We start from the raw sequence: 23,978 nt of genomic DNA on the forward strand, positions 1-23,978 counted from the left end.
TCAACCCATGAGTTTTCTCACTTTTACTCTTCCAATTCTCTCCCCCATCCCATTGCAGGGGGGGGTGAGCGAATGGCTGTTTGGTGTTCAGCTGCCTGCCGGCTTAAACCACAACATGGTCTTAAATATTTCTGTAGGACGTGACTTTTGCATAGATGGATAAATGCATGTATTTTGGAGAAAAAACAAATATCTGAGAGCAACTTTCTTTTTGTTTTGTGATTCCTTCAGTATCAATCTGTTTTACCTATCCAAGGACAAGTGTTTGTCTTTTATTTCTTAACTGTATTTCATCACTCCTGACAGAAGTAACATGACTCTCTGTTGTAGTTAAGGAGAAGGATATTGCATGTAAGAATCTACACAACTCAGCAGAGTGTGAGTTATTGAGAATGGGGGATTTTTCTTCTGATGGGAAACTTTTGGTATATATGGTATATTTTGGTGTTATAGTAACATAAGGTGTCATTATCCACTGGCAAGTGCTTAAAAGCACATTCATTTTAAATAATGCCCAATATGCGTGTCTTTTAATGGCAATGCTGGTCCCACAAAATTGAAATAGAACTGTTTAACAGTTATAATATAATATAAGCAAAACCAAATAGTGAATGTGTACAGGATCATGTTTTTGTAAACAAATAATGGTTATCAAGAAATATTAAGAACATCCTGTTTTTTTTAAAACACTTCTTGAGAGAAAGTCATCATTTCTTTCCCATTAGTTTCTCGTGGACACATTTCTTAGGAAATGAAGGGAATCATCTCAGTCTGTCCTTAGTTTCATTTCTCTGTTTCAGTCTATATCCTCTTCAGTACACGTTTTTTACAATGGTTTATCATTTAGGATTCTTATGACAAGGCTTCCTAGAGTACTAGAATTGGGATAAGTTAGCAGCTGCATCCAAACCTGTTCTAAATTGCATTTTGACCCAAAGCCTAAACAATCAACACACAAAAACTTCCATATATTCTATTTTCTAAATACAATTGCTTGAGTATCCTTAAAAGAATGACATGTTGGAGATACATTTGTGATAAAGCTAGCAGCCAAGATGTTCTAAAAATTTGTCAAATATTAGCTTTTATTATAAGAAAGTTTAATATTTCACTCGCATCTTTAAAAAGTTGCTCTTACTGTATTATTTATATTGCAATGCTCTTACTGTAATTTCTGAATGAATTTAAATGAATAATTAGTGTTGAGATACATTGATTGAAATTAAGAAGAAGGATACTCCTGTGTTGGTGGTCAGATCTCCAGGGTCTCTGCTCAAGAAGTGTGGCAGTACTAAACCCAAGATTCCTTCTATTTTTCTCTTTCAGAAAGAAGAAAGTAATTTTCTTTCATTTTGCTTCATTGCCCAAGAAAAGAAAAAGGTTTCTGGTTTTTGAATCATTAAAGCCCAAGGTTTCTCTAAAGAAGCTATCAATACCTTCAGCTGGAAGGTATAGCTGTAGCACAGACAGATATCTGTGTGCTATTTTGAATCTAGCTAATTTGGGTACCAATACCAGTAAATCAGTAATTACTCTGGAATTTACAGTGGGTAGTACATGTTTGGCTGAGATGCTGAGCACTGCCACTTCAAAAATAACTCTCAGTTTTCTTTATTGCAACTTCTCAGTCACTCAGGGAGCACAACCCAGCCAAGGTAACAATGCAGCCTCTACTGATCTGTCAGTTATTATTTCCTTTTAAATTCATCTTAAGTGTCAGAACTGTGGTGTACCTGCTCAAGACAGTCTTAACCTTCCAGAATTTCTTGCCAGCTCCTTGTACTCTGTTCAGTGGAATAAAGCAGATCCCTTGCAAGCTCATGGTTCCAGAAGTTAAACTAAACTAGGAAAATATCTTGAATAGAAGAGGAAGAAAAATGAAATGAAATACAAAAATGAATGGGAGAAGGTTCAACCAGGATATTATTCTATGTTGGCAAACAGTAGGTTCTTGCAAAGAGGCCTATGGTAAATTATGACAAAAAAATGAAAAATTATTAAAGGTATTTGATATTTACTGCACTTCATGAATTAGAAGACGTACAACTGAGATTTTTTAATAGTGTGGAAAACAAATGAAAGTTTGGTAGATTATTGGACATTTAATCTAATTTCACATCTTCAGAAAGATATCTGAACAATTAAGAGCACATCAGGTGATACAGCTGCATCCCCCTATTATTACACTGGTTGCAAAGGTACCCTTTGTATCCTGTGCAACTTCTGTGGCTGACCCACATTGGAATCCAACCTGAAGTAGAACTCAGACATTACTGTAATACCTTTACACCATTAAAGAAACATAAAGAATGACGACTGTAAATGGAACACGGTAGAAATACACCATTTGTAACTGTACTAGTGGAGAAGGCACCTGTTATTGAGATAAAGCATGCTCAATTATTACTGTAATTGAGAAAGTATATTCCTTGAAAGATGCCAGTAAGGCAATTCCTAAGGCACCGTACCCTGCAGCATAGGCATGCTCTGAGGAGAGCACGGGGTGTTCAGTTCCCTCCTTGAATCACACTGTCTTAGAGAAGAATCTGAAAGAAAAGTTCAATATTCCCTTTGCTCTGGAAGTCACAGAATATGTAGCAGTATTACAGGTGTTAATAAAAACAAAATGCAGGTGTAAAGCTATAGCGTTTAGGGTGTCAGGGAGGTGTGCAAACTTTCATACTTTTATGCCCAGGAGAACTGAGTTACCACAGTCCACCTACTGTCTTAGCAAAATGTTACATCTCCTTTTTGAGTGTATGGAAAGATTGTTTGGATTTTTATTTTATTTTATTTTATTTTTTTCACGTCACTTGCAAACTGAATATAAGCATGGGAGAGACAATGTGTAGGCAGGCACAACTGTTAGAGCATTTGACAAAAAGCACAATGGAGCAAAGTTCAAAGCTTGGTTCTGTATCTGCCAGTCTGACTTTTAAAAGTAGAACAAAACAAGACAATGCACTGTCAGACAAAAGAGCTTAATAAGGCTGCCTGAGTGAGATACTGGTCAGAATCAGATTTAGAAGAAAGTGAACAGTTATTGACATGTAACAGTCAAGGCTGCATTTTCCAAGCAGCTGCAATTCAGTTATGGCTTTCTTTTTGAAATGGGTTGAGATGGTGATTCCTGAAATATTTTCATATATATAAATATATATGTATATAATGCATATATTTATGCATGCATCTGTATAAAACAATGTTAAAAGCCATAAAAAGGTCATTTACAGATTTTAAGACTCTCTGCAGGATGACAAGAATCTATACTGACTTCAAATGAACATTATAGAAGCTCTTAAGATTTATTGCATATGCCAAAAAAAAAAAAGAGACAGTTAATGGCATAGAAGCCAAAAGTGTCCCCTGAAATAAATTATCTGTAGAAAAGGTAACCTTGCTTGCAAAAATAAAAGTAAACACAATTACAGTGCTTCTCTTACAAATAGCTGTTGCCCTAAGGTAGTCTGAGAGATTACAGCTAGCCTAGGTGAGTGTGAATATTAAAACTAGTTTTACATAACATTGGTTACTTGACGTATCAGTGTGTGACATGTTGTGAGGCTCTATCTATTTATGCTGCTGCTGAGAGCTAAATATTTAGACTTGTAACTCTTAGACCCCATTAGGCTCAATCCAGAGCCTTACCAAAAAGGCAGCTGCTGAGTAAGGCTCAAATCTGTATTTAGTGCTGCAAAATCAGAGGACTGTACTAGTAAATCTGCTGCAATAGTGTGACTCGTTTCTCAAGAAAGTGTGGGAAATTATCTTCAGCCCAGGGAAATGGCTTGATAACATACAGAAGCCATGAAGGCAGGGAGTTTTTTCTCTAATTATACCCAGCAGATAATAGTCCTTAAGGACTCTTGTGGGCTAGCTCAAATTAGAGCCCTCCCCAGGCTTCAGGGGTCAGGGTCTGTGCTGAAGAGAGATCTGCATTAAATATATCAAATGCTTCTTGATGGCCTTTTTCCCTGCTGAGGGAAAGGAGCTGAGAGTGTAATTTACTCTGTCTATTATATATTCATATTATTCATGCTACTGTCCTTTGATTGAAGATGGAAGATGATGTATGGGTAGTTCTTGTAAAAATGTGTCAAAATAAGTGAGGAATGTTAAAGAACTACACACACTACTTATTGCTACATGGGAGAAATTCTGTGAATGTGCTAAATATTTCTTTTTTAAAAATGATTTCGCATATAGACAAAACCGTATTTCCACTATTTCTCATTACTTTAAGGAGTGGATAGCCTTACTTTATTAGAAAAGCATCTTTCAAAAACCCTCTTCTATTTAGTTGCAGACTTTAGGCATATTATTTCACTTTTTATACATTTACTCCAGTGTTCCCAAGAGTTGTGTTGGTTTGACTCATTTTCTCCTGTTCTCATGTTTCCTTACTTTGACCTTTTTGCAGACTAGGAATATTTTTTTTTCTGCTTTTTGTCGTCATAAAGAATATTCTTTCAGAGACCTCTCAATAAAAAAAAAAAGTTTCTTTTACATGCAGATTTCTCTGAAAATTCCAGCTAGGGCTGTAAAAAAAGGCATTTCACGGGAGCAGGGAAGCATTTTACTTTTTACTCTGGATTCAGTCAGTTTCTCTGGAGACTTGTTTTCTCAGGTGTCAGGAACAAAACCCTGGGTGCAGTCTGAGTTTCCGGGCATCGCACAGGCTACTTACAGCATTGACTACTATTTGATGTGAATAAGGAGGTAAAGTTGAGCACCATATGATTTAGTAGTCAAGATCTACTTTATAAATAGACAGTCCTGACATGATATTTCTGACTTGAAACTGTGTCTTAAATCTGTTCAACCAAACAGTATATCTTGGTGTCATGGTTGTTATGATCTCTCATGAGAAATAACAGGTTTAAGGCAGGTCACGGTCTCAACCCTTTTATCAGTGCAGTTATTTAGTCATTTTTCTTATTTTCTTAAAATCAAATGTCTTGTCAAACCATTGAGACAAAAAGAAAGGTAGGTTTTGTGGCTCTTTGAAATCGTATGCTGAAAATAGTATTTTGTATTGACGCAGCAAAACTTTTTTAGTATGCAAATCAATGCATTTCTTAGAGTAAATGCAGAGCCAGATATTTGATCTTGTACTCTTGAGTTTTTGGTGTTTTCTAGATGAGCAAGCAAAAAATATTTTTCAAGGTGTATCATAGGGATAAAGGCAAGTTGATGAAGATGTTACTGCAGATGTTGAGAGCAAACTGTATTTCTTTATGAGGATTGTTAAGAAAAGGCAGCTGCTTGAATGTGAGATATTTAGAAATTACTCAGAAATGAGGATTTTTATAAAATACTTTTTATCAATAAAAGATTTACTGCTTTATTTATAAAACATCAAAAGAATGCAGTATAATAGGAGTCTGATATAAAAAGTAGCATAGACGTAGAGATAGGGAATTGAGTTTGAGGCTTAGTCTATGATTAGCGTGACTTAAATTTAAGCAATCAAATACAATATGCTGACACATATGGAGAAATTAAGTAACTGAGAACATACATGACAATACACCTGTGTGAGTGCCTGTTGCTATTGCTGTCACAGACGTCAAGGAAAATGATGGCTGTATACCAATTACCAGGACATTCATTATGTGTGATTACTTGATTTATGGGTGGTTATGTATGGTATGTATTCATATGGAACTGTGCTGAACTGCAGTTAGTGGTAGAAAAGGAGCCGTGATTTAATGATCCTAGGACTGACTCTATAGCTCAAACCAGGCTGAACTTTGTAGATATTCCTACTTCAAGTATCTAATATGGTGCTGTATTATATGGGGTGATATACCTCAAATTAATTTTGGCTTGCTTCGTATTCTAATAGAGAATATTGAGGGTGTTCTCCTTGAAAAGAATTTGGAAAAAAAAATATTTATATTCTTTAACCAGTATTTGGGAAGTGATTAAAAAGAGAAGAAAAAAATCTAATCTGTTTAAATATGATTTTTCAGTTTATCTCAAATATATTATCCATCCCATGTAATTAACTGATTATTGATTATTTAATAATAATTAAATACATGTTATTAAATTAGTAGTAAGTAGTTTGTTATTTGTTTTTGTAGATTAGTTTATGTTTCCACCAACTCCAAATTTTCTTCTGCATCCATGCATGTATATATAAGTATATATCCATTATATAAGTCCCTTTGCAAGGTGGAGATGTAAAAGCTTGCATAACTCATGGTGTTACACACTGTAAGAATGAAATTTTCTTCAGAAAAATGTAGAGTCTATCAAAGTCCATTCATTCTTTTTTAGAGATTCTGTTTGAACAAAATGTTTTTCTTGTCAAAGACCTTGAGTCCATGCATGTATATATAAGTATATATCCATTATATAAGTCCCTTTGCAAGGTGGAGATGTAAAAGCTTGCATAACTCATGGTGTTACACACTGTAAGAATGAAATTTTCTTCAGAAAAATGTAGAGTCTATCAAAGTCCATTCATTCTTTTTTAGAGATTCTGTTTGAACAAAATGTTTTTCTTGTCAAAGACCTTGAGTTTGACTTGTATGAGAATTCAAAATTTCGGGCAGGTGTGAACTATTGGTTAGATTTGTGCAGTGTAATTTATTCTGATCTACACCTGCATTACCAATGGAGAGACGGCTGGTCATGAAAAGATTTTTCTAAAACCATTAATCTAAATCAGAGGTGCCAAAACCTTTGCTGCTTAACTTTGGGATGATTTATGAATCCTTCAGTAAAAACTGTAAGTGTATTTTTAAAATGCAGTACATAATTAGGATCCATAAACTTCATTGTAAATCAGGCACCAAAACAACCAAATGTGATTCACCTCACCATCTGTATATGTAGAATTTTAGAAATTAAGAAATTTTTCTCCTATGATAATGGGAAGAAAGGGCATATAGGGAAAATGAAGTACTTAGGCTTGGACCTCTTTAAAGAATAACAAGAAACCACTTCCTGTGACTTCATTGAATCATGTACAGTGTTTTTGAGTAGTTAACTAATAATAATTATCCTGAATTATGGGAATTATTAGGAAAGACAGAGTTTCAGATCAGGGTTCAGATTAGACGCATCTGAGCTATGAGGAAGGATATGCTTATGATTTTTGAACTAGTAATTAGCAAGCAAAGCAGTCAAGGTAAAAAAAAGTTCAACTGAATATAAAAAACTGAACAAGTGCTAGATATTGCAGATCTGCTAGGTTGTCTTCTGGGCTTGGAGAAAAAGGAGGATGGAGCTGTTGAGACTGTCTTGAGCTAAACTGGAATCAGAATCAGAATCAGGACAAATGAAGCTAAATATAATTCTTCATTTTGTTATATTAAGATTTTTAGTTTTTCAAATCAATGAAATTAGTCAAGATACAATTTTTGCAGAAAAGGCGTTAGTGAGTAGGTATTACGGTATACATAGTATTTAGCCTGTGAGGCTAATATATACTATTTATGAAATAATGATTTTTTTTTAATAAAAGGAAAAAAGTAATTTTTTAAAAAAAGAAAATTTGGATTAGCTGGCTGTGAATGATTTTCTGCACTGTTCTGTGTCGTACAATTTGGCAATTTTACTTAATGATGAGTTGGTAAAATGAATGGGTAAAATATGTGGTACTCTATTTCCTGCTAAGTTGAGGGCATAAATGTTTCACCAGCAAGTGTTTGTTTTTGTTAATATTGCTTTCTGAAATATTCACATTCAAAACCTGAACTTTTTGTGTTTGCTTGAATTGATCTTTGATCACATTACGTTTTATGGCAAGCAAACAGTAACACCAAATGCGATTTTAATGTGAAAAGAAATCACATTCTTAGATTTGCAAAGTTGCTTGTTTTTTGTCTAGATCTAATTAGGAAAGAAAGCAAATACCCATTACATAATTCCAAATATATACCAAAATCATGATCCTACTATTAAGCCTAAAAAAGACAAACAAAACAACTTCCTCAAAACCTACTTTGTATTTATGCAGTAAATGACTGAAAAGGAATATTTCTCTGTATTACTGTGAAATATATTTGAGCTGCTTAAGAATTGATATGTTTTTAAATTAGCATTATTATGCTAGTTGATTAGAGATAGTTTTCATTTTTCTAAACTGAGCCAATATCTAATATGATATAACTCAATGGCATGACAGCTGCTTGTTTAGTCTGCAAGATTTGTTATGGTTTCAGCTTTCACTAAATTAAAAATATGGTATCTGCTGACTTTTTACTTTGACATAAAATTGGTAAAGCCACAAATTCAAATGGTATCCTGAAATTTTACCTTTCATTTCCTAGTCATCGCAAAATAAAATTCTTTCATTCCTGATAGAAAATACAGTTTGAGTTTTAACCCCTTGGTTTTAAAAATCCACCATTTGCATACTACATTTTTGCTAAAATCTCTATGAAAAATATGTAAATATGAAAAATATAGAATCATAGAATATCTCAAGCTATAAGGGACCCATAAGAATCGAGTGAATAAATAAATATGAAAAAAGGAAGAAACTATTTTTCCTTTTGTCAAGATGTGCTTTTGAAGTAGATGAAAAAATAAGAATGCAGTAGTATAAAATATCTTGCAGATTTATAAAATCTTCTAAAGGTTTTTTATTTGGGAGGAGCTGAATAATTTGCATATGATGCTCAGAGATAATTATATCATTGTAAATGGTTGCAATAGAAGTTTTATAGCATGTCGCACCATCACAGCAGTATTAAGTCTCATCCTCTGTCTTAGGCATTTTTCAATAAAGGCTAGCAGGAAATTAAAAGAAAGTAATAATGCTTGATTTCAACTAAAATAAGGGAGAGAGAACAAGGTAGTGTTTTGTGTAATTTTAAGACGTATGTAGTAGCATATGCTACAAATATCTGGGAAACCTCGGTGGGATTTGTGCTGGTGTGTTAGTTTATAAGGTTGTTGTTGTTTTTCCACTGCAGTATTTTAAAAGAGGTAAGAACTTAGATCAAATGCACTGACGGTGCAACTTAAGAACCAGATACTTTTTTGCTTTGATCACATCTTTGGGCCACCATAATTACATTTCCAGCAGTTATGTTTTGGGCATTGTAAAGTTTTGAAACTGAGGGGTTTTTGAGAGTGTAGTACCAGAGACTTAATAGAAAACTGTGTCTATAGATTAGTGTTAAAAGTCTCTCTTTTTGGCTCTATTGCTTTTCCTATTCTCTCCATTTAGGTTTTATTTCAAATGGTGATAAGATCCATTTCAGTGTGACATGCAACATATTTTAAGGGCTTAAGACTGTAAAAAGTGAATTACGAAAGTGTTTTCACAAGAATTTGTAATGCCATAGGAAAATCAGATTGCCTTCGTTAAAAAAAAAGTAAACAAATGCAAACCTCTGTTGTGTCTTTCTTTCTTTCTAGCACTTTGGAAACCGGTGGGCAGCCATCTGCAGATGGACAGAAGACCGATGGGTCCTTCTGCAAGATATTCTTCGTAAATGGCAGCAATTTGCAGAAGAGCAGGTGAGTAGTTTTAGCAGTTACAAATTCGAATGTTCTTCAGAAAATTGCACTAGGAAAGGCCTGACTGAAGCCTTTTCATTCTCTTCTATCCAATTCTCTTTCAGTGCCTTTTTGATGCATGGCTTACTGAGAAAGAGGATGCTGTGAGCAAAATTCATACAACTGGCTTTAAAGATCAAAATGAAATGCTGACCAATCTGCGTAAATTAGCTGTATGTATTTTTCATTCTCCTATTTTATGTTCAACTTTCTTATTCGTGAGTCTGAGTGCAGGTGGTTTTATCCCGCTCTCAGACAATATGGTTTAACAGAACAGCTGCTTCATACTTTGGGAATGGATGTTGTCTCACGTGGATGGACTAGGTTGGTGCATGACCTTGCTGATAAAGGAACCAATAGGTACAGATGTTTTCTTTGGTTGTCTCTTCAGTCAAAAGTTTATGAACTGAAATAGAATTTGGGTGTCTTAAAAATATGTATACTTTTATACTGAAAGTTTCTTTGTTGATGCTATTGATGTTTATATTGTGTGTGAGACTGAGTATATATGTTTACGTACAAAGACATATGCATATGAGTAACTACTTATCATACAGCAAAACCTGTTATATATTCCTTGAACTTGAAAAACCTAAAGAATCAAAAGTTGTGAAATGCTGACATTAGTGTTACTTCACAACTATACCTCAAGTGTCTTTTGGGAATCTAGTTGCATACATAAAATGCACCCTTTTCAACATGTCCTCTACTTCACTCTTCAGAAAATGCTGTACTATGCATCGTCTTTATGGAGGGAATGTAGGTCTGACTGGCCTAGAAAGATGCTGTGCCTGTAGGGGTGGAAAACTTGTCACAGCCTAGACTTGCAAATGGTTTTATAGCATTAGGACCTTTGTAAAGAAAATGGTATGGTATGTGCTATTTTTGTACGTAACAATGACTGTTTATGAGTTTAGAGGAAAGGAAACATTCATTTCCATGCTTTTGTTAAAATAGATAATTATTACTGTAAATAGGAACTCCATTGGTAATCTTTTGTTTAAACAGAGCTATTATTATTTGTTTTGTCAAATAAGGGGGCAAAAAAAGTGTCCTAGGCAATATTTCAAGACTTGGTTTTACAGTTTATGTACTAGTATTTTCAGGCATGAACAATTCTCAATTTATTATTAGTTATTTGGTTATACAATAGGCTCAAACTTAGATTTTTAAAAACTATTTTAGAATTTATGTCCTTCTCATCCTTTTTATATTAAAAGTAGAAACATTTGGGCTTTTGGTCAATAAAAATACCATTATGTTTCTGAAGTTTCAGTAACTGTGATGTTTTTAAAATTTATTATATTTTATCCTCACATATACAAATGTATAAGGTTTTTTAAAAAAATTAAAATCCTTACAGCTTGACTGTTTAATTCATAACTACCTTGCAGCTGGTCCAGAATTAGTGGACCCCCCCACCTTTTTCCCTCTGTAACTATTTAGGGGCTAATAAAAACATATATTTAGAAGCACAGACTTGGATTTTGATTAAAGATTACTTAGGATTAAGTCAACTTCTTTGTAAAGGAAAGGAACTCTTCATGTAGTCAGTTGTCTCAGTGTATATGCTTCTTGGAAATTCTAGTAATCTGACGTGTAAGCAATCTTGAAGTTGACTTCATGCCAGGCTTTTATTAATGCATAATGAATTAGAGGCAACTCAGGATGCTTTAGAGTACCTTCGTGAAGAAAAATTTATGGCAAGAAATTCAGATTTATTCAATAAATTAGTACTTGTGGATTTGGGCAAGTTGCTGGAGGAAATAGGAACTGGGGGCTGAAATGTTTATCACAAATTGTGAAGTAGGAGGCCATTAATGGTTTGAAAGTGTTAAGGGTAAAACCAGTTGGGGTACCTTTCAGAATTGCTTAGAAATATGATGTTAAGAAGGAAATACTTTCCTTTAGTAGTATTTTCATAAATTTGGTTAATGAAATAAATACACACTCTTATGAAGTTAATTATGTTGCCAGCTAAATTGTTAAGTATTACTCTCATGAAAGCATTGACAGTCTTTCGTGAAACTGAATGTTTGAACATGAGAGTAAATAAAGGATTCTTCCATCCCCCTGAACCTCAACAAGAATTATATCATCCTTGACGGAACAGGCGGGGTTTATTAATAGCAACTTAGTCTTTTTTGCACGTGAGTAACTTTGATGTTTTTAGAAACAACTGATCCATAATGCAATAGTTTAGATATTTAAATGTTGATGGTGTGCTGGAGAAACACTGCCTCTTTAGTCTCTTTGATTTGTAGCAGAAAAATATTTTCAACTTTTGGAATTCCTCTATCGGGTTTTAGACCTAGTAACAGTCATCTCTGAATTCCAGTGAGTATGTATTTTTACCTTCACACAACGCCAAATTGTCAGGAGTTTTGTGGATGAAGATTTACTATTTTAGTTTTCTCTGAATCATGGGGAATTTGTATTAATGCATTACCCACGTGAAAATTCTTGTCAGGGAATATATTATTCCACTGTTGGACTGGCTTTTAGAAATAGGGAAAAATGGGATCATGGTGTCCTGACCCTGACATGCAAATCATGCCTGTCTTTTGACATATGTTATTTTGGCCATAGAGATCTGTTTGGATGTAGTAAAGGAGAAGCTGTCGCGAAAAATCGCCTTTATAATTAGGCCAGCTTGTTCCAGAATTGTAAAGGTGATTCTGTGAGGCAATAAACATACATTCTTTTATTAATATAAAAATGTTTATATTCTTAACAAATGGTAGCTCAGTCCCTCAGTTGTCTGTTTCCAGCAGGAAATTACAGTATTAGTTTGTCCTGTTAGGTCTTAAAAATTTTAGGTTTGATACCATGATACAGCATAAGAGCTTCCAGCCTATTTTTCCTGTCTTTCTTATATGCACAACTTGGCAAGATCAAGGTCATGTTCTTTAGCCAGATTTCAGTCTCTCAAGCCTGAAGGAAATTTTTGAAGGTATTTTATTAAACCATTTAGCATTATGACTGTTCATTTGAAATTCTACAACCCTCCTACAAGGTCCTAAGCCTTCTAAAGTGCCTGAAGTGAAATAGGTCTGTTGAGATGCTGTTCACAGTATGAAAAAAGTGTTGACTCTTACATCACATTAATCATTACATCACATAGTAACAAATACAAGGTAAAATAAGGAAGAGCAGCTGGTAGTTTTCACGCATATTTGCAGTTCAGGATACTCCTGAAAAAATCAGGATTTAACTACCGTTTGCTGATGCAGAAATACATGATTGTCTTCACAGTAGTTTTGTCTCATGTTTCTCAAGTGGGAGGAAATACATTGTTAATTTTAGTTAAGACAGGATTTCTGTTAGTAAGCACTATTACTGCTTAAAAGTAAGCTTTCATTTACCAACATTTGTTAAACTGGTAGTCGGTATGCATATATTTTCAGACAGTAATAGAGATTTTGAGTAAGCAGAAAGATTGAGATTGTTCCTGAACCAAAATCTCCATACATGGATTCCTGTTTTAGGATTGCTGGCAGATTTTTGCAGCCCAAATTCTGAGTACTTGACTTAGTATAAATGAGCATGAGTTTCCCCAAAATTTGATCCTTTCTAATGATTTGACTGCAGGCTCACCATTATTAATATTAGTTCTCTGTAGATTCTTTCTCAGATGTGATTCTCCCAAACTGGGAGAAGGAGGCAAGTTAAAACATTTTAAATAAAGCTATGTAATATTCAATTTGGTGTCAGAATACTCTAATGTATGGAGGTTGGGATACACTCTGGGCAGTGGAAGACAAAATGTTTTGAAATCCATCTAACAGAAGAGAGATTCAGGATGTCCCAAAGATTATGATGCTGTGGTGGGTTAGCCTTGGCTGGCCGTGAGGTGCCACTCTCTAACTCCCCTTCCTCAGCAAGGCAGGGGCAGAAAATAAGATGAAGAGCTCATTGGTCAAGATGAGGACAGGGAGATCACTCACCAATTACTGTCACAGGCAAAACAGACTCGACTTGGGGAAGATTAATTAATTTATTGACAACCAAATCAGAGCAGGATAATGAGAAATAATAACAAGCTTAAAACACCTTCCCCCCACCCCTCCTTTCTTCCCAGGCTCAACTTCACTCCCAGCTTCTCTACTTCCTCCCCCTAAGTGGCGCAAGGGGACGGGGAATGGGGGGTTGCAGTCAGTTCATAACGCTTTGTCTCTGCTGCAACTTCCTCTTCACACTGTTCCTCCCCCTAAGTGGCGCAAGGGGACGGGGAATGGGGGGTTGCAGTCAGTTCATAACGCTTTGTCTCTGCTGCAACTTCCTCTTCACACTGTTTCCCTGCTCTGCGTGGGGTCCCACCCATGGGAGACAGTCCTTCATGAGCTGCTGCAACGTGTCTCCTTCCTATGGGCTGCAGTTCTTCACAGACTGCTCCAGCATGGGTCCTTTCCACAGGGTGCAGTCCTTCAGGAACAGACTGCTCCAGTCTGGGTCCCCCATGGGGCCACAGTTCCTGCCAGCAAACCTGCTCCAGAATGGGCTTCTCTCTCTCCACAGGGCTCCAGGTCCTGCCAGGAGCCTGCTCCAGCGTGGGCTTCCCATTGGGTCACAGCCTCCTTTGGGCACATGCTCCTGCTCTGGCGTGGGGTCCTCCATGGGCTGCAGAGGGACAACCTGCATCACCATGGTCTTCCCCATGAGCGGCAGGGGAATCTCTGCTCTGGCTCCTGGAGCACCTCCTCCCCCTCCTTCTTCTCTGACCTCGGTGTCTGCAGGGCTGTTTCTCTCACATTTTTCTCATTCCTCTCTCACAGCTGCTATGCAGCGTTTTTTACCCTTTCTTAATGATATTTTCACAGAGGCACCACTGGAGTCACTGATGGGCTCAGCTTTGGGCAGTGGTGGGTCTGTTTTGGAGCCATCTGGAACTGGTTCTGTCTGGCACGGGGACAGCCCCTGGTGTCTTCTCATGGAAGCCACCCTTGCAGCCCCACTGCTGTCAAAATCTTGCCATGTAAAACGAGTACAGATGCTGTCCCTCTTTTTTCCCTCAGCTTTAGCAGTCACATTTTCATTGTTATTGAAATGAATGGGTAAAATATATTTTTGGTCAATGTAAATATTCACCCAGTTCTAACATTGTGTTAAAATTGATATGAAGTCAGTTAGATTTATTCTCAATTTGTATACTGTACCCATAATATCTATTTGTAAGAATCTTTGTTCAGATAAAACTGTTTTTTGCAAGAAGTATTTGTGTTTTATTAATCTCAAATGGCTTCTTTCAGAGCATTCATTCAGTATTTGTATGTGAAAATTTATCTCCTTTGTCATTAACTCTCTTCTTGTATCTGCTTAGTCTAAAGGTCAGAAAAACTGTTTAGGCTTTACTACTTTGTGCATGTATTAATACTGACTTTTCTTCATTTTTTTTCTGACGTTGATGGGTAGTTGCTCTAGTTCTAAAAATATTTCCTTAAAACAACTGTTGGTTTTTTTTTTAATTTTCCACCTACCATTTGTTCACTATCACTATAATTGTCTCTGATTTCTTAGACAATGCGAAGGGTGACATAGAGCATGGACTAAGCTGGAGGATGTGGTGCACTGAGAATGTAGAACATAAGTGGACAGACTGAGGTGAAATTTTACTATCATTTATGGCACAGGCTTGGTAGGTTGTTTTCACGTCCTGTGCCTAAGTTTTGCAGACTATAAAAGGAAGGTGATGGTGTTCCTCTTTTTCGTAAAACATGTTGAGATCTACTGTAAAGGTATACAAGATCTAGGTCTATATATTTATAGTAAATATTCCATTAATATAGAGTTAAGTTTTCTCTTGTTTCACTTAATGCAAATTTCTTTACTTATTAGAAGAGATAAATTAGATATTACACCATTTTTTACTGGAATAAATCTCTTAGCAGCCAAACAATTACTTTCCAGCAGATGTTGCTGATTAGAATACTACATTGAGCAAAAAAAGTTTTTGGTGATGTTTAAGGAAAAGAAAACCAGCAATAATTAAAAACTTGAAAACAGAAAACAACTAGTAGAAGCACATTACCAACAAATAAGGAAACCACTTTATAATGTTCCAATATTGGAGTTTACAGTATGCACTTGACAGAAATTATGTCTGAGGTATTTGATAATTAATTTCCTAAAGCAAACAGTACCAAACAGTACCATTTATTCTCTTGCAGATTGGTAAATTACATATTTTGTTGCTAGCTCATTAGCATTTTAGGTCTATTCTTGTAATGGAAAAAAAACAAAACTAGAGTATATTGTTGGTTACTGTAGCACATTGACAGGCTTTCAGTAAGGAAATGTGAAAACAGAATCCCCCAGTATATTTTCACAGGTTAACTGTAGCTATCACAAAAGCATATTAGGTAGTAGTGAGTGGTACCTTTGACACAGAAAGTTTTAGCATCCTTCTCTTTCTAGTGTTTCACTTACTGGTTGTGCTCCATGTGTCTGGGATTGATGCTGAACTCATTTGTATATTATACACCTGTTGTCAGCTGTGGAGGTTGGAAATAAAACACTGCTGTTCAGAATTCGCTAATCATGTTTCAGAGTACCATTTTTGATTATTTCAGTCAGTGTATGCGGTGGCTTTCACGTGAGCTTTTTCTGACACTGTAGGCAAAAAAAAAAAGGTCAAATATAGCAATCCTTGAAATTTTAAGATGGTAAATTGTTTTACATCTAGTCTGCTCCCTCTGTTAGATCTGCTACTATGCAAACAGATTCTTAAATATAAAGTGTGTTAGATGCTATTTCTTAGGGACATGTCAATTTAAATGTCGATATTAACTGTATCTAACATTAGTAATGATGATGTTTCAAACCACATGTGAATGGAAAGAGTACTGATTACAAAGACTACGAGTCTTTCTTTTACTGAGCTGTATTTTATATTACAGTTTTGGATGATTTGGCTACAGGAAAGTGTATGTAGACTAAATTTCGTTGTCTAAATATTTGTTTAATTATCCCTTTCATGCCTTGGGAACTAGATTGCAATCCTCAGCTGCATGGAGAGTTCAAAATTTGGCCATGGTTAGCACAGATTAGGGTGTAGAGAACGAATGCTTAAGGTATGAAAAGTAATGGAGTAAACTGGTAAGGCATTAAAAAATAAGCCCAGGTGAGAACTGGAGCTATGGATGACTCTTGGATCTGTGAAGAGCCTACTTCATAGAGAGGTTTGCATGTACAGATCTCAGGAGTTTCAAGATCCCTTGGCAGTTTACTGCAGTAGAGATGCGAAGACTGATGATTTCTCCTTTTCCGTTAGCATCTACGGGTTCAAGCCGTATGGAGGCTTGCAGAGCACAGAGGTTGTACACAGAGTTTCCAGGCTCCCAGCTGCAGGGCCCTTTCCTTGGCACACTCAGCAGAGCTCCTGGGATTCCCAAGGCTTCCCCATTCCCTGGGAGGCTACTGCCGTGTAACCAGAGCCTGCCGAGATCTGAGGAAGATGAGAAATACATGATTCTTCATACTGCCAAAACCAAACTTATTTTCGTTGGGCCTTCTTTTTTTTTCATCCTGGTTTGGGGTCAAATGTTATTTTCCTGGAAAGCGTTTTTTTCCCAGTGAGTTTTAATATGCAATATATGACAAAGTACAACAAAACTTTAAAGAAACATTGTTTGAAATGTTGATATAGTTGTTAACATTAGTGCAGTTTTAAGGTTATTAATGTCACACAGCTGTTAGCTTTTTGATTTATGTTGCCACCTGAGGCATGCTGTGATGTCTGGAGTTGCTCCACCTGTCATGTTATATTGCTTTGTGAAGTGCAATGTGTCCATTCCACTATGTCAGCTCTGCCAGCAGTTTTTACAGTAACAACAGCATGGAAGTATAGGAGTTTGTATGAAATACCCTTACCCATTTTCAATTCTTTATGATGCTCTCTTTAGGATTTTTCTTCTAAGTTTGTTGGGTTTGGGGTTGGTTGGGTTTTTTCCTGTATGAATTACTGGTTTTCCTGCTGTTACTTTGTTTAACAGATCATAAAAGGAGATCTAGAAGTGAAAAGGCAAATGATGGGTAAGCTGAAGTCGCTCAGCCAAGACCTCCTTGTAGCTGTGAAAAATAAAGCAGTGGCTCAAAAGCTGGAAAGTCGTCTCGAAAATTTTGCCCAGCGCTGGGATAGCCTTGTGCAGAAGGTGGAGAGCAATTCTAAACAGGTTTGTTAAACCCATCATTTTGACAGTTGGTGACAATCAAATCCTTTGCCAGTCAAATGCTTGAAGTAGTTTTGGTGCTGTTTGTCATACTGTTTTAAATTTTTTCCCTGCGTGATTGCTTAAGACATACTTTATTTTTAGGACAGCATAATACAACTGTAATATAACTTTCCAGAATTTTATTTACCTCTTTAGTTTTTGATCTCTCTTTATAGTGTTGATTACTTTCTTGGGTTGTTAACTATGTTTTCAGGGATGATACAATCCATAACAGAAATACCCTTTCCAGTTAATTTATTTTTAACCTATAATAGTTGGTCACTTCAAATGCACTGGTTTTATGGCTGTCTCTGTGGAATAGCACTTAGTCTGAAATTAGTGTAAGAACTGTTTGCTAGTTAAAGAGAAATTATTTTTATTTCTTTTCAACAGTTAAAGTTTATAATGGTTACTGGTTTACTTCTGCTTATGTTATGCTGATTTACAGATTGAAAAGAGATGCCATAAAAAGAGAAGTTTCTTGGAAACATAAAGAAATCAATCCATACCTGTAGCCAAACTGCCAATGAAAAAAGAATATAATCTGCTATTATTTTGCCCAGCTCCTTTACGTTAACTGTAATATATTAAAAAAGAAATTGAGGTTTTAAAGTTTCCCATTTTTTAAACCAAATAACAAAAATCAGTGCTCTGGTCTAGTACCGAAAACATACCCATTTATTTTTCCTAACCATCTGTCAGCATCTCTTTCTTACTGGATTTAAACCCAAATCAGCTCACTTTTTTCCATTCCATTATCTCATTAATATTGAGTTATTTCTGTGCTATCATTGTACGACTGATGAAATGGAAATGGACACTAAGACTTTTTAATGCTAACACGGAGCAGAATGTTACTGCATGCACCTCTGTCCTGTCCCTAGAGGGCCTCTCACAGTCCTGGTCAGTTTGATTCAATTCCCTTGACGATACTGCACTTTTTTGTTGCTATATACTAATGTTTCTACCAACTTATATCTGGGTAATTAAATGAAAGCTGCTATATTTCCTGTAGTGATCTGAATACCTCTCAATAACCTCGCTTCCAACTCATACCTTAATCTTTTAGTTTGCTCTGTGATACAGTTTCTTGTGTAGCTGCAGTTGGAAAAATCAGTTTGGGAGAGCAGAAAAGAAGAAAATGGGGAAAGGGTACAATTTCACTTAGTAACAGAAGGCAATACCAGTTTGTGCTACAAAGCATTTATAACAGTTGAAAAATTGATTTAACTCTTGTATATTTGCTGTAGGAAACCTGTTGTTTCAATACAGAGGAAAATCCAGAGATGCATTTTTAATTTGGGATGGCTAAGGTCACGTGATGTGAAGAAGTTAGTAAGTCACTCCAAAGTGTTCAAGAGTTATTTAGATCGTTGATTGATCCTAAAAGCAGATACTAATTTTGAAAATGGAACTTAGATTGCAGAAAAGGTAGCCTCCTCGTGAAGTGAGCAGTCCTGGGGCTGTACATCCATACATCATAGAGCAGCACAGGCGGGAGGTGCTTTGGATTCCCAAAACAGTGTAACTGTCTTATCATAGCAGCACACTTCAGTTGATAAGCTTTTCCTCCAAGGAGAAGCTACTTTGCTTGGCACAGAGTTGGTATGCTGTTGTGGGCATGTTGCTTCAAATTCTGGAGACATTGCACATTCAGTGCTAACTGAAGGACCGCTTCCTAAGGCATTGTTACACAGTTTAGATATGTCCTCTATGGAACACTGATGGTGTACTTTTTCCCATGTGTTTCTATCTAGGCAGGGCAGGTAATGTTAGTGGGGTTTATACATTTATTCATTACAGAGCTCATTTACACATTTAGATTGCAAGACAAAAAATGCCTCTAAAAGATCTAATTATTCTCTCTAATCAGGAACTGGGGAGGAGGGGAGTTGGAAGAGGGTGACAAATACAACATTTTTCACTAAAATCTATCAGAAAATGCACATTTTATTTATCAAACTGAGATATTGACTTCAAAATGAACTTTATTCTATTCATTAATAATTCTCATACTACATTCATAATTACATTTGTCATTAGTTATTTCCCCTCCCTCTCTTACTAAAGTGTCACTAGATGATAAAATTGTTAACAAAATAAGAAATGAAATGGAAGAGACAACCTCAGCCTCCATTCAAAGCTGATTCTCCAACTAGACATAGGAAGCAGTTATACATCCTAAAGGAAAAGTGCGGAAAGTAGAATGTGAGTCCTCCCACATTTACCTGAATTCATTGCTGCTGGATTTAAGCATCTAATCTGAACTCATGGCTGAAACTTCTGCTGCAAATGAGTGGATGGCAAGGGTGAGAAAGATACCTTTTAAAAAGCAGTTTGTCCTCATCATGAAAATGTCTACTTTCCTTTGTTGATGACACAGTGGAAACAAGGACAAGGGCAACTTGCTTAGACTAGATGCATAACTTTTAGAAATTCTAAACCCGCCTTTCGTGAGTTCATTATGCTTCACTAAATTGTACTGAAAACCTTCCCAAACTAAAGAAAACACCATTCCTCATCTGAACTTCCCCGCCCACGTACATACATTTCATCAAAGAACAGATGACAGCTCCAAGAGTGAGTGTTAAGGAAAATTATGAGTTTACCAGGACTGAGGGCACTTCCAAAGGCAGTAATAAATTATGGCATTAAAGGTAGGGTGCCATATAAAAGAGAAATAAAATGACATAAAACTATTGAAGTGCTATACACACATTGTACATAAGTTTGCCTGTAGAGGATGAAAAGAAAGATTTAAATTTGTCCATTCTGAGAAGAGATGAGTTTTAACATGTTTCTAAGATGAGCTTGCTGATGTTAAACTGCAGGCAAACACTGTATTTTGAAAGCCTTTTAATGTGCAGCCTTGTGAGTCATCTTAGCACTTTCTGTATGATTTTCTAGTGCTTTAAAGGCCTAGACTGTATCACCCCTTCTCAGATTCATATTTGTTTGTCAGGAAATTAGGGGGATGAGGAAACTATACTGTCAATATTTGGACCGTCTTTGAATAATACATGAAACACACCACTTGAGTGATTAGATTTAAGAGGTGGTTGGTTGTTTTTTGGTTTGTTTGTTTTTTTTTCCCAGGGAAGCTAATAAAAGCGACTTCCTTTTTGGTACTTCTTTGAATTTTTAGGGATTTTCCTTTACCCTCTAAAGTGTATGCACTCTTTAAATATGAGCCAACTTCATCTTGCAGCGTTACATTGCAGCGTAATCTTCAGTACCCTTTAGTCTTACCCAGTCTCTAATTAGAACGATTATGAACTTCAAATTCACATGTCCATTCTCCTTTTGAAGTATATAGTATTTAACCTCCACTCTTATTGACTAAGCATGAAAAATACTTCTTTACTGTTTTGACATGTAAATCATTACCCCCTCCCAGCGTCGTGACTTGACTGCTCTGAGCATATGATAATTGCACTGCCTGCTTTTGAAGCACAGTTTCCAGTCACCAGCTGAAACTATTACTCCTGTATAATTGGTAGTATGGTGCAGATGACTCCTACAGCACCCTAGCTGTGGTTTATTCTGTTTTATGCCTTCTTCACTGTAAACCGTACCCTGGTATTGATTGGCAAATAGAAACATGACAGGATATAACCTCGGGTGTCAAAAACATCATCCTATCATTGTTTTTTAGATAAAAGCGAGTGTAGTAAGAATTTTGTGAGAAGAGGAAGGGGAGACTGTACCTAAAACTATATATAAGGAGCAAGCAATTATTTGGAGTGTTCTTAGCTACAGAGTCAACCCAGGGAAAGATGACATCAGGTGTTATCCTCAAATTTCATAGAACCCTAGACCTCAGAAGTTTTGATTTGTTTTTCCATTCTGCCCAAAATAAAATTATTTAAAATAAAACTGAAAAGAATGCTGTATAAAGTTTTAATAAAACTATATGGAAACGTTTCCTTATTATTGTCATGATTTCTGTAGTTGAAAATATCAAAGTCAATACATCTTGTTGAGGGAACTAAAATGAGTATTAATTCATAATATTGTAGTGATTAAAAAGTCAACTGGGTTTTTTTCTCTTTCAAAAATGTATGTAGTTCATACGTTAGCTAAGTCTCTGCAGTTCACAGACAGCTTACTCCAATTGACATAATTAATCCAGAGATTAAAAAAAAAAATCTGCTTTGCATCTTAATTTTTTAGTCTTCTGAGTAGTCCAGATTCTGCTCTAAAGCCTAGACAGCTGGTCATTTCTGAGGGGGAAGCATAGCTGACTGCTTTAAGAAAGATTGCCAAAATTGCGGTGGTAATGGACTTTCCTACTCATCACTTTCACTGGCAGACTGGACAGAGAGCGGGAAAACTTTTTTGTTTTAAAGACTGTGTGACAGATTCGGCAATGTTGGCAGGAACTTGTTTTTTTTCAAGGGTTTTTTAGCTTTATTGGTGTTGCCTGCTGAGAAGAGGCTGGTTGCTCACAGTATCCCCCTTTCCTTGTCCCTCTTTTTTCAATATAAGAAAGTATTGTGGGAAAGGAGTTACAGTTAATTACCCGGTATGCCTCTTCTCCAATGTTTATAGAAACCCTAATCTCTCAATAACTAAGGTAACTCAATACTCTACGGAGTTTCTGATGCAAGAACTAATAGATTATTTATGTATGTGTATATAGTTTCATGGAATTTTAGATACCGGCATTTCTGTCGCTGAATTGGAAAGTCTTTCTAATTCTTGCACACTGGCAATAAGCAAAGAAGCAGGGCTCTTCTGGTGCACAGCTTTTCCTGCTTCTGGTATAACTTCTTCCTTTTATTTTCCATTTCACTGCCCCTAAACTGTGAGGTGGTCATTGGAGCTGTAACTAGAGCATTTTGACAAATGAGCCATCATCTGACAGAACCAAAAAATGAAGTGACCCATTTCTCTTGAGTTAAGGGACTTAAGAACAGCTGCCCACATTTAAGTGGGAAGTTTGTAGTTTGGTATTATATGGAAACAAATATAAATGGACAGTACATGTACAACCAGTATATTTCAAATATGAGCAGAAAATATTTCTCGTTGTTCCTTTTTTTTTTCTACAGCTGAACTATATGAAGGTTTTGTTTTCGTATTACTGGGCAAAGTTAAATGCATTAGATTGGTAGTGTTTGCGGTGTTACATATTATGTGTATTAGTATCTGTTATGACCCCTTAACATTACTTTTTAATTATGGAATAACGCTGATGCAAATTAATTTGCCTTCTAGTGCGTGTTTTCTAATTTAAGATTTCCTGACAGAAAGCTAACTGCCCGTTTGTGCAAATAGGTTGTGATGAATTACATTCTAGTTTGAAAATTATTATAAATGGTAAAAATAGCAATTGGTAATTTAGTGCCGTTACCATGCCTTTATTACTTCTCAAGGAATAAATCTTCAGAATGGAGGCAGAGTAACATACAGCAATAGTAACATTTTATATATTTGCTATCATTCAATTCCCTCATAAAATTGACCATTCATTTCTTTTCTTCATTCAGCATGATTTAGAGGGAACCATAAGTTCATTCTGTTTAGCATCTTTTCCGATTTTGATACTGGCTTCTGCAGATATCTTGTTCACACAGCATGAGTCAGATAAAACAATTTGATTTGAGTTGCATAGAGCATTATTTTTTTCTGAAGGTCAGCCTATGATCAGAAGGGAGCAGTTTCGCATTATTTTCTATTGCTACTCCGAACAGTCTTTACTGAAGTCTTTCGAACAATGTATGACCTCTCTTTTAATACTTCTCACAGATTTCGCAGGCTGTCACTACCACTCAGGCATCACTAACACAGACAACTGTAATGGAAACTGTAACTATGGTGACCACAAGAGAACAAATCCTGGTTAAGCATGCTAAAGAGGAACTCCCACCACCTCCACCCCACAAAAAGAGGCAACTCCTTGTGGATTCAGAAATTAGGAAGAGGTGAGAATCATTAAGAGATGGCGAGAGAATGCTGATAGTGTTTGGATGAGAATGCAAAAATAGTCATTTGACTGCACTAGCTTGCTGTATACTTTTTTGAGATTAAAATTATATTTCTGTTCTCTATTAAGGTACCGATTGATTATTATCATCTTTCTTTACTCAGGATGAGTTGTGGATTTTTTTGTGCTTCTAGTCCAACTATTTTGCAGTATAGAATGTTAATCATTACATCAATACCATTGTGATAGTAATTGTAGTCAGTAGAAATCCTTATGTATAGCATCGTGGGGGTCCCACTTGACTATAGTCTTGAAAC

General features: G+C 35.9%; 1 protein-coding gene across 1 annotated transcript in view; it reads left to right on the top strand.

The window, feature by feature from the left end:
* The window catches only part of DMD (dystrophin), a 1,230,427-nt gene that overhangs the window by 363,614 nt on the left and 842,835 nt on the right, over positions 1–23,978 (top strand). The window contains exons 14-17 of the mRNA XM_009283051.2: positions 9,382–9,483; positions 9,588–9,695; positions 17,514–17,693; positions 23,484–23,659. Coding sequence (XP_009281326.1) covers positions 9,382–9,483; positions 9,588–9,695; positions 17,514–17,693; positions 23,484–23,659 — 566 coding nt within the window. The remainder of the gene's footprint in view (positions 1–9,381; positions 9,484–9,587; positions 9,696–17,513; positions 17,694–23,483; positions 23,660–23,978) is intronic.

The sequence above is a fragment of the Aptenodytes forsteri genome, unplaced genomic scaffold (genome assembly GCF_000699145.1).
Source record: "Aptenodytes forsteri isolate BGI_AS27 unplaced genomic scaffold, ASM69914v1 Scaffold2, whole genome shotgun sequence".
Taxonomy (NCBI): domain Eukaryota; kingdom Metazoa; phylum Chordata; class Aves; order Sphenisciformes; family Spheniscidae; genus Aptenodytes; species Aptenodytes forsteri.